We start from the raw sequence: 12,005 nt of genomic DNA on the forward strand, positions 1-12,005 counted from the left end.
TGAAACACGAGACACTTGCTGAAATCAAAGTTTTATTGAAAAACATTTTTAAACAGCAAGAAAGTTAAAAATTCAAATGCTTTATTTCAAATAGAAACTAACACCACAACATATGAAGCAAATAAGTGATGGCAACATTGGCACCTAAACATCTTTTCAACCAAATATTCAACAAAAATGTCAGCTTGTAAGTATACAATCTGCATGTGGCAATATATACAGCTGAGTGAAAAATATAAAAAGAAATACTGTTCTGCTTAAGAACATGATAGTGAAGACTTTGGTAGCAAAAATGTCTTTGTTTTTAAAACTGCAGCCTTCAAAGATGCTTCCTTCAATTCCAAGACTAAAAATTAAACAGATCCATCCAAAATTTGCTACTGGAGGTGACTGTCCACAGGTCGTTCACTGACTTACTGATCCCGCTGGAATCACACAGTGATCATCAGCTGGTGCGGGGAAAAAGGCAGAGTGGGAACAGCTGATTATACACAGGAAGACCACCAAACCGATTCCTTGTTTCCACCAGCGCTCCAAAACCTACTGCTCTTCTTGCTCATTGCTGCTGTGAAGACTGATCTTCTGGACTTCCACCTCCTCTGCGCTGACCATGGAGGGATCGATGGCCGCGTAGCGGGTACCATGAAACTGCAGCAAGTGGATCTGTTGGACGTGGAAAACAACACTGAAACAGGTGTAGAAGCATGAGGTTTTGGTAAAAGAGGATCATTCCTTCTGCATAATTTTTGTGAGGATGAAATCATGGCTCTGGAGCATGAGAGTAAGAGGCAACAGCCAAAGCTCCAAATCCAGCTCTCCATTAAGGTGAGTGCTTCCCTGTCCCCTTCCCCATCAGCGACCCAGAGTGAGCAGAAACAAGAACCAGCAGAGAAAAATGCGTCTCCTCTCGCCCATACAGCTGTAGGAGGCAGAGACTCACTTGAATATATAGGTTGACCTCAGCGCTCCTGCAGAGATAAGGGAAGTTGCCTCCTGTTTTGAGATGAGCTCTTCTGGCGTTAGGATAAAGCTTATACATTTCTTCTTTTGCCTCCGTCGAAAGTGCGCTTTGGTCAAACACCTATGGAACAAGTCACAGCAGTTGGTTCTGAATCTTGTCGGATTGTCCTTATTAAATTAGACTGATTCTGAAGCAATATCTCAGCTTCTCTGTGGAACAGTGTTAATGAAACAGAAAACAAGCAAACAGATCAGGCATCAACAGCTGGAAATCTAATGCCCTGGTATGTTTACATACTGCTGTGTTATTGCACAGAATATCCAATTCAAAATGTAACACAGAAGAGCCACAGTCAGTAGAAGATTTATCTAAATATGAAGCAAATATCGCTGTCCATGTCTGACTAAATAAAGAAGTGTCACTAAAGGCATTACACAGGTTCAGAGATTGAACTCAGATCTGTGTGTATTCAGCAAATTTTTGAGCCAGAATGCCTCCCAGAAAAGCTCCGAGAATGTGAACCAAATTCAAGGAAAAGGCTTATCTAAATATACTGCAAATATTTGTGAAGTTGCGAACAGAATATTCAAGGCCCCACCTGTAAAGGGCAGGAAACAGTGTTTAAAAAAAAAAAAATAAATAAAAAGGATTACATTTAGATTAACTTACATCCATAATGGTTACAGGGATGTCTCGAATTTTATGAGGTTCTACATAGGAGTTCTGGCAGTTGAGGGTAAGTCTTGAAGCAAGCTCACTCTGGCCCAGACTCTCCAGCTTTCAGTAAAGAAAAACACTAATTAACACCGTATTTCCCTGCAGGGAATTAATGTAACATTAACAATACAGCCAAAGCTAAGTTAGTTTTAAAAGGAAACATGACTGCCCTTCGCTGACGATTATATCTCTCTGCATGAAATAAACGCTTAATAACATGTTCCTTCAGTCGCTTTGCCCTCCAGAGCAAGGCCTACGGATGCATCCCAGCACTTCTCTTCCACCTCAGTTTCTTCACTATTTCTCTTCTGACTGACATAAATAATAAACAGAACTGCAAGGCAGATGGTCACAGCATCAGGTAAATTGCTGGGGCTGTGACGCTCGACACCTGCAAAGGATCCATTCCTTACTCCTCCCTTCTGGGCATGTAAATGCAGAAAGCAGCAGAAATATCTATAACTTAATTAAATCTGCTGAGATGACACCGCAGCCATCGGAACACGCAGCACCTACCCTGTCCACCATGAAGTCGATCCCATCGGCCATTTCAGGATCCAGAGGACCCGATGCAAAATTCCCCAGGACAATTTTTTTCAGCATAAAAGCCGGCATCAGCCAAAAGCTGAAACAGAAACAAGATGGAACAAGCTTCAAACACCCAGGACTCCAACATTAAGACACTCTGTTGTCAGCGCTCCCTTTCCTTGCGCTGACTTGGTACTTTAACATCAAATGAAATCCTGAAGAAGCTTCCAGAGCACAGAGATGGAAAACCTTGCAGTGAGGTGCTTGACATGCTCAGGGAAGCTGTTAGTCTTACATTGCAAAACTGTTCTTTTAAACATGGTGAAAAACACTTTTTTGACTCTAAATGGTTTCACTAGAAAACAGGCAGAGTTCTTAAATCTGACCACATTCCACAGAGGATGACAGGATAACTCCTCTGTCAAATCCCACACTCCCAATTGTGAAAATTTCAGTTTTCCTCATAGTGTGGCTTTAAAAGTCACAAGTATTCCATCCCACACCTCCTTCGCCCAGGCCAGAAACAGGTCAGACGCGTGTCCAACCAGATCAGCAGCACATTTAATCCCAAAGAAATTAATGCCATGGGTCCGATCTCTTGTCTCAGTCTTCCTTACCTGTTTGCTGTCCACGTCTGATTGAAGATGGAAGTGTCACTAAAGGCATTACACAGGATCAGAGACTGAACCCTGGGAGATTTGTGTGTGTATTCAGCAAATTTTTGAGCTAGAAAACCTCCCAGAGAAGCTCCAAAAAGGTGAACCTAATTCAAGGGGAAAAAAACAAAAAACAAAACCCAAACCAGATCTTGTTACACTTGGGAAGTAGGTGACCTCCAAGCACAACATTTCATTACAAGAGTGAGTCATTCAAGTTTTACTTTGTCCCCATAACCCATTTTTAAAAAGAATCAAACTTTTCTATTCAGCTCTGGCTTTATGCATGATACAAATGTGATAAATACTAAAAAAAAGGAAGTGTTTCCAGGTCACAGTTCAAATTTCTGTTCGCCCCTCAAGCTTAAGAAAAAATTCAAACATTTCACTTTATCTGCAATAGCTGCTCCAATCCAAGATACTTTATTGTGATATTCCATACAGCGTGAGTTAGGAAGGACAACTTCCACAGTATCTCATGAAAAACTAGTTAGCCAACACTTACCGTTTCACGGGCCTAGAACAGCAGCTGAATTTAGGCTAAGCATGACAATTTTCAAAGGTATTCACCATCAAAAATAAACTTGTTTCGAAAGTAAAATTGCAACAGAACCTCTTTACTTATAGGCTATGTTTTTGCAACATATTTTTATACACTTGCTCCTAAATGAGACTCTTTCAAACATTAGGTTTTTACTGCAATTATACATCCATTTCCCCATCTCGGAGCACTCACTTTATCCAGCTGAAGGTGATCTAACAGTTTTCTGAACCCATCACAGAACTCGAGGTGATCCCAGTACACCGGATACTGCAACTAAAATCATACAAAGTTAGAAAAAGCCAGTCTCTGACCAGTTCCTGTCAGCTGCCCACTTTGAAGTCACACCAGTTCTCACATTAAAGGCATCAGGACAGCAACATGCAGCTCACGCTCCCCAGCAAGGTCCCTACAGCCAGAGGGTGCCAACGCCTCCCCCTCGCTTGCACCAAAACATGCAGCCGAAAGCACCGCAGAGCAAGTTTGCTGGGGAACATGCAGCATCGCTTCAGTCTGTAATCACGGGTAGGAGAGGCTGCAACAATTCTTTGGTGATTTTGTAGCATGTAAAGTTGACAGGTACAGAAATCATTAACTGCCACAAGAGGCAGAGCAGCACTCCTAAAGCCAGACTGTTTAGCAGAAAAATTGTTGTAAAAATCAGTTGTTTCAGCCCCAGGAGCTGAGCAGCCATGAAAGAGCACGCTGTAAGGATTTTAAGGAGCGACTTAGCGCTTAGAGCTTGGCAGGCTAAGAACCACATTGTCCAGCATCCCTAAGGCAAACACAGAAACCCTGAACTAACCCATGCACTTGCCTCACTGCTAACAAAGATCCAGCCAGAGGAAAAAAAGCCTTGTGTCCAGGGCACACAAGGGAAAAAACAGACCACGAAGTTAATAATGTGTACACACAAGGCTTTGGATAAACGCTTCTGTGAGCACACAGATTTCAGCCTAGATCTGCACGCTACATACCCGTGAATATGACTAATCAGCTTTTTTGGTCGATTCCCCCCTCAAAGAAACCCAAAGAAGCTGATTTTCAATATCCAACAGGCACTAGTACACTAACCTCGATACAGAACGGGGAATACTCACAGCGATAACTCTGTAGCCCCACCCAGTCAGCGCCAAAATTTGCTGGAAAAACACATCTGCAGTTCCACTGACAGGAGGAAGAAATATGAGTGGGCACCGAATGCTCCGAGGTCCTGCATCATACAGTGACCAGATTTTACTGTCGTCATCATCTACTATTATCTGGAAAAAGAGAAGGACGGGGGGGGAGAAGAAACACACAAGACTGAAATTAGCTTTTTCAGCCAGCTTGAAGGATTGCTTCTACAAAATTTCTGTCACCTAGTAAATATAATAATATTCAAGATGCCTTTGAACAAGCCCATCTTTTGCTCTTCTTCACAATAGCTTTGTTCTTTAAGGCTGTTTACTGAAGTTTGTGGTGCTTTGCTCTGGATTTCAACTCTGAAGGACTTAGGTCAGAACGATGGTACATCTAGATCTGAAAATTCAAACAGAAATCAATCACAGAAACAGTATGGCTGTGACCCAAAGGATCTGGTTTATGCGATAGTCCACATGCAGACAAGTATCCTTGGGAAAGGAGCCACGAAGGAGATTGTTCACACACAAGCTTCTCTGTCCTTAATGAGTAGCGCCTCACACAGTGCCTGTCTCAGGGGAGAAGCTGAAAACATTTAAACATATAAGAATTCGGTAAAGGTCTTCTTTCCTAGCAATGCTGGAGCCTGACTTGTTTTTATAGGGCCTGTTCTACCAGCAAACTGGTTCGTATATTCAGGATGCTCTTTCAACACTCTGCAACCCAGTTAAAGTGTGCAGCTTGCACTAGATGAACAAGCACAAACCTCTAGGGAAAGACTGTATCACACAGCAGGAATTTGTCTCCTCCATATCAAGGTTTTGTAGCTTTTCGAATAGCAATATATAAGCACAATTTGCTTTTCTGTCACTGTAGTTAAGCTTCTCAGGGAATCAGAAGAAAACTGTATCACAAATCAGATTTGCTTGACTAACAAATCTGCTTGTAATAAGGCCAGTATTTCAGGCTCTGGGAGCATGTGAGAAATCACATGATACTGTTGTTTTGTGAAGTTTCTATTAAAAAAAAAGTTATTGCATACCAGCGCTTCCAGACCACTGGAACCATTTAAAAATAAACCTTTTACAAAAGCCTTTGTACAGAACTCCAGGCCTCACTGCTCTCAACTGTGACTCCATCAGCAACATGAGATGAATTCAGGGTGGCTGTTGGTGGCTACTACAAAGTTTCCCTTTAGGAATATTTCCAAAGGTGAAGTGTATTCCTTGAAATCAGAAAAACTAACTTGACATACAGGGTAAAATCTGCACTGCATGGAAACAAAGTGCAGAACTGCCCTTGAGTTTAGCAGAGCCAGGGTGTCCCCTGCTGAAGGAGTTCAGGATGGACTTAGCAAAGGCAGCAAGTGGTGCATGCAAATACAGGCTCACAGGCAAAGCTAAAGACTTCGTTTCAAAATGAGATTTTCTGGGCTGTACTTCCTATATCTGACAAACGCAGGAAGGGCGATGGAGCTGTGTATTTCCTGCTCCTGTCAGGAGTAACATCTCAACCTGTTTCTGAGAGCAGTAACGAGTGCTCAGCAGCAGTGACGAAGGTTGGTTCCTTCCTCTGTACTGCATGTCTTTTTCCTATACTTTTGGGGGGAAAATGCAAACAAATGTATTCCTAAAGAGACTGCATCAGAAATTAATGACATCTCCAAATTGTGCCTTCTGGTTTTTTCCTTCTCTCTCCAGATACCAGGACTAGTTTATTTCTACCTTCTTCATACCCCACATTCATCACTGCGGCATCATTTTACTTTTAAGTAGACTGAATCGCTCAAGAGGGTAAAGTATTCCCTGGTCTGAAGGTCACCAGCAGCTTCAGTTTACACATTTATGAAATCCTGAGCAGTCAGCAGCAGCTGAAGGCAGCAACCTGCAGCCTCACACAGTCCCCACGGCAGCAGCAACACTTTCCATCGTAACCACAACCTGCAGCTCCTTTCATTTATCGTACTGCACCCCATAAAGCAGCACCTCAGAGCACCCACACATCTTTCCACTGAAATATTGCCTCCCGGCATTGCTGAGACACTGCCTGGAGGCAACAGCACAAATACACCCGGCAGATCTGGTGCTGGCCAGAAACAGAAAGCAACTGGACAGCAGAAGATGCAGAGTCAATAGCAATGTGTCTGTCCTATTTACAGAAGACACAAACTGGCAAAAATGAATGAGAAACCCCAAACGGAAAATCCTGCAGCTCTTCCATAAAGGTAATTTCTTGGAGAAAGCTCTATATCACTCAGAGGAAAGAACACTAGGCACATTTAAGTGTTGTTTCTTAGGTTTGAGGACACAGTTCCTTTTGAGTGGCCTAACAGCAACCGACTTGCTGTTGAAAGAGGTAATGCTGCTCTTGCCCCTGCTGCCAGCGACATCCCTGTGTTCCACCCATGCAGCCACGCAGATTAGGGGACTGAACCAGCTGGAAGTCATCACTGAGCCCAAAACCAAACTAGAAACCACTCCCAAGCCAGACAGGTGACTGACTCCGCTCAGCTTGTACAGTGACACAAGCGACACTTCCACTGCTCGGCACTTAGAGCTGGAGCACTGCACACCTCAAACACTGTGCTGTGTTCAGTGAAAGGAAGGCGAGAAATCTGAGCAAGAGAGGAAAGTGGCTGGACAGTGTGATGAATCAGATGATATCTAAAGGACATGCAGTGGAAGAAACTGTTTTTTTCCACCATGGTTAAGGCCAGGTGTAGGGATGGCAGTGGTGGCTCTGGTAGCACGAGCCAGCTGTCCTGCCTCGGCACAGCGTGGGGCACACAGGTGGCTCCAGGAGGCTACGCACGTGGTCCCCAGCACACACCATTTCCTCAGGGTTTCCTCCTCAGGCGCAGCTGCATTGGGATGCTCAGTATTGTGGCTCATGACTTCTGCTCCCCAACACCACATGCAGAAGTGACCTCTGAGCACGCTCTTAATTTTCACATGCCTCTTTCACGTGCTTGTATGACACGTGAGATGACAGCTCAGGAGATGAGCCAGGTCACCAGCACAGCCACAACTGTTCTGCATTAACCAGCTCAGTCTGCCCCACTGCAAAATGAGAGGAGAAATTGCACCCACAAGTCGATTACAGCTGTACGTACCTTTTTAAGAGGAACTGTGCTTCTGAACCAGTTATAGTCAGGAGAGACTTTAATCTCTCCCATGATGTTTACAAAACACTCAGTTTAGCTCAGCCTGAAACAGAGAGAGAGACAAAGTTAGAAATCGATCCAACAGCTTTACGGGAGGCAGAACTCCAAAGCAGTGCTGCACACATAAAGCAATTGCAGGTTGAGTTTGCTCTTATCAGTTGATTGTACCACCTCTGACTCATGCCAGGTTTACTTATCCTCAGTTTTCATCACAAACCATTTAATTATTCTCCCAGGAGGCAGCCGCCTGATTGCTGTACTGTACCAAATTATGAAATGATGATTCTTTTATATCAGCACTCCCGCGTAACAGTTATAAAGACAATTGTGTTGCAGGCTGTAAGGGGCTTAAAAAGCTAAAGCACATTTTTGGTTTGTTTTTAATGCATAAAGCACCCCAAAATTATATCTAATAATTATTCATACAATTCACTCTGTAATTCACACAATAGATTTATATTATTTCATTTACCTACTCCCTAAGTATTCAGACCACATTTTTCCATCTCGGTATAACTGACCCAAAGGAGCCTCAAAGCGCATCGGGCACATCAGCTGATCTGAGGCTTAATTTACAGCAAAGCCCAGAAGCTGATTTCTTGTCAGGAGTCACCAAAGACATCTTTGAAGAACATCAATTAATACCAGACAAACTGGTTGACGTTGGCTCCACACAGGAATGCCACTAATTCACTCTGAAGTCAGAAGATCCTATCATCTATAACAAAAATGTCTTATAATATTCCATCAATTTATAATTAATGCTTAAGTAACTTCTGGATCTTAAGGTTATTAATGCTTAAGTAACTTCTTTTTTTAAAGCAGTGAGAGACAACTAGTTCCCATTCAAACAACAGATGTTATCAAACAGTTTTGAAGGTTGCAGCCTCAATGGCTTTACTCTGAAAGCCAATTGCATCAGGAGATGACTTTCATGCTTTCACACACAGCACTGAGCAATAACAAAACAAAGAAACTTTTGCTCGTTACTTCACAGTCGCCAAGTATAAATCAATAGGCTTTGTTCCTTAATTCTTCATCAAATAAGACCTTGGCATGTTCTGTGAGTCATTCCAATTCATTTCTCCCTGCAAAAGCTGCTGGTGTGCAGGTTTTACCAGCTTATTGCATTACAGCTGGCTTAACAGTTATTTACAATTTCCTCATCTTTCAGTCTTCGTTTGCCATTTTCCATCTACAGAAAACATGAATTTGAAAAGGGAAAGTACTTTCTCAATTGCAAGACACTACATATCCTCCACAGAGCAGATGATACACCTCTCATGTCTAACAAGGATGTCAGAGGTAGGAAATTCATCTGCATGGCCATTATTTCTATTTTGCCTGGTTTCATTTTGGTGCTTGCACCAACTATTCTGCTCTTTGTCCCGGTCTGGCAGCACAGAAAATTACAGTGGAGGTAAAAAAAATATCTATTCCACCAGCCCGAAAGGCAGAGCAGGCACAAAGAGGCATTACTAGAAGCTGGTCATTAGAGAAAGGAAAGAGCAATTTAGTCTGCTAATTCCATCCTAAACCCATGCATTAACTGGTTATCAAAAAGCTATTCAGCAAACCACAGTGTGACAAAATTGCAGCAGAAATAACAAATTACAGCAAATGCCATAACACACGTCCTCTTCGAATATTATATTACAGCAGGGCCAAGAAGCACAAGTCACGGTCAAGGCCTCACTATGCCAGGCACTGCAGGGACAGAAGCACGGCAGAGGGAGACTGTCTGCTCCTAATTCCAGTTGCCATAAAGGGTCAGCAATCTAAATTTTGAGTTTCCCAGTTCAACTGTCACCACTCATGGAAGCAAGTTGCTGATTTCCCCTGGCCCCTTCCCTTATAAAGGTGCATCTGTAACCCCCACTCCTAAGGATTACTCGTCTTCTAAAGTAAGACTAAGCATTTTTTCATTGATTATAGATTTTTTGGCTGACGTCAATGTCCTATTACTGAAATATTTTTTTTCCTTGGCACAGAAATGCAGCATTAAACTCACACAAATATTTGTGTCAACAACAGCTACATGCTCTTCCAGCCACAGAAAAGCTGAACCTTGAACTGTAAACAGAGAAATCACAAAGAACCTGATGCTGTTTATGGCGCAACCTCTAAAGACCCGAGTTTCATTTTCAGTAAAACCAAAGTAGCACTTTCCACTCATTATCGATCTAGAAAGACTTTGATCCTGCCACCAGCAAGGAAACCCCTACCAGAGCGGATCAGACAAGCTACGAATCGCCTCTTGGAGCCCCCACACAGCCACTCTCCCATTGCTCTGGCCACGCAGCGCCCACTCCCAAGGGCCAGGAGACTTCAATCAGCATCACCTGCACCGAGAGCTGCGGGTGAACACCAGGAAATGTCGGGGAGATGCCGGGGCTGTGGGTGCTTTATAAACGCCAAATAGAGGCAATAGGGAAGTTGAGTTATGGATGATTTGGACATAGCAGCAGTATCTTCCCCTCTCCCCTTGCACTGTTCCCAGAGACCCCAGCCCTTGCTCCATCCACAATTTGCAGGGAGATGGGGGCAAAACCCCACTCAGCACCCCCAGCCCAGGCTGACAGCCCCCCCAGAAAGGTGAACCCCCAGGATGAGGCAAGACTGGGCTTTAGGCTCCCTACAGGGCCGAGTCCAAAGCTCCCCCAACCCCTCAGGGGTCGTGATAACCCCACCCGGGAACCTAAACGATCTCCCCCCCCGCCCCCAGCCCAACACCTCCTCATAACCCCTCCACCCCCTTGGGCACAGCCTCATCCAGCGGTAACGCTGTCCCGGAGCCTGAGAGACCCAGTTACCTCAGGGCCTCCCTGGTTACCTCGGCGCTCCCACACCCCCAGGCCCTCAGGGCCTACCCAGCCCCTCAGAGCCCCCTCCCCGGTGCGGGGCCCCGCGAAGACGGGGTCTTGCCACCACAGCGATGACCGACCCGTCCCCGTCGTCCCCTTCCGCTACTCGTTCCTCACCGGGCCGGCGGGGTCGCGGCTCTCCACCTCCTTCCCCGCCTCCTCCCCCGGCGCAGCCCAGCGGGAGCGCCCGCCGCCGGCCGTTACTTCCGGGTGCTGCGCCCGCGCCGGCCACGTGATGAGGGAGGGAGGGAGGGCGGAGCAGGCAGTGAACGCGGCCGCCATGGCTGCCGAGGCGGAAGTAAGCAAGTCCGGCGCCATGGCTACCGAGGCAGAAAGTCACGTGCCCCCGTGCCGGAGCGGTGATTGGTCGGCGGGCTGTGAGGGGCCACGGCCGCCATTAGCGCCCCTGAGGCGGGAGCGTCGGGGATCTGGCCGAGCGAGAAGCAGCAGTCTCTTAAATAATTGATTTTAAACTTAAGAAAAAGGACACGGCAGCTCTTTGGCGGTGCTTTATTCCGCTCTCTGCCGCTGCTCTTCTTGGCGCAGGCGTCACTGTGACCTGCCACTCCACTGCTATCCACCGGGAAAGAGAGTGTAATTTTTTAAAATATATTTATATGGGAGAAATATTGAGTGCTTTCAGTGAAAGCACTAGTGAGTGAAACGGCATGTGCTCAAGCTGGCGTCTTATTTTTAATGTAGTAGGCTTTATACAGCTCCCTTGATCCGGGTGTTGTGCAGTACTTGTTCATCTAGTACAAAATATGGTTCATGAAGCAAAATACATTTAAAAAAGGTTAATTCAAGGCTATGCCAAAAACTGAGTTGTAGGAGGTTAGTTAGGGGTAAGTTAAACTGCCTGCCTTTTGTACATACAGAAGTTGGCAGTTAAATCACCTTTCATAAGTTCCCTCCTTGCTTTCGTGGAGTGGAATTGCAAAGCAAAAAACCACTTCTGTGGATACACGTCCCTGAGCCCAACCTGCTCTTCCTGCCTCACTCCACCAAATAGCTCCTGAAAGGAAACACAGCGGTGGATTTAATGCAGATTAGAACGAGATTGGCAGGTGGCCGGCTGTAGGTGGGGGTGTCACACCTGTATTTTACAAGCGTTAGAGTCCAGCCGGAGTTTCACCCAAATTAAAAAAAACACGCAGTGTTCTAATATGTGTTAGTGTGGTCTGATCGTGTTTGCTACAGGGCAGCTGGGGTTAATTGAGGAGAGGGGCAGGTGAGGGGCTCCCCTCTCTGAGTCATCCCTTAAACACTAGCTGGGATCAATTAGCTCCATTTAATTGATACGTGGCAAATAGGAGTTGAAAGTGAGTTGAAAGAAACAGGCCCATAGTTGTTACCTGTCAGTTGTAGGTGTATTTTCCACATGTCTAAAGAATATATTTGATTAAATAATATCTATATTTACAGATACTATTCCCTGCCTGAAGACCCCCTG

The 12,005-nt window shown here is 44.9% G+C and overlaps 1 protein-coding gene across 3 annotated transcripts; it reads right to left on the minus strand.

Moving 5' to 3' along the window:
* Positions 1–60: 60 nt before the first annotated feature.
* SPG21 (SPG21 abhydrolase domain containing, maspardin) lies at positions 61–10,792 on the minus strand. Of its 3 annotated transcripts, none has more exons than XM_082060749.1 (9): positions 10,670–10,792; positions 7,638–7,731; positions 4,504–4,665; positions 3,599–3,679; positions 2,824–2,969; positions 2,195–2,303; positions 1,631–1,738; positions 941–1,081; positions 61–663 (listed from the first exon to the last, which is right to left on the minus strand). In XM_082060749.1, exons 2-9 carry the CDS (start codon positions 7,698–7,700, stop codon positions 541–543), a joined length of 933 nt encoding a protein of 310 aa, XP_081916875.1. In that variant the 5' UTR covers positions 7,701–7,731; positions 10,670–10,792; the 3' UTR covers positions 61–540. The 3 variants fall into 3 exon arrangements, with proteins under 3 accessions (XP_081916875.1, XP_081916876.1, XP_081916877.1); XM_082060750.1 differs by having other exon boundaries at positions 10,633–10,739; XM_082060751.1 differs by lacking the exon at positions 10,670–10,792 and adding an exon at positions 9,696–9,716.
* Positions 10,793–12,005: the final 1,213 nt, after the last annotated feature.

The sequence above is a fragment of the Streptopelia decaocto genome (genome assembly GCF_964273445.1).
Source record: "Streptopelia decaocto genome assembly, chromosome: 9".
Lineage (NCBI taxonomy): Eukaryota > Metazoa > Chordata > Aves > Columbiformes > Columbidae > Streptopelia > Streptopelia decaocto.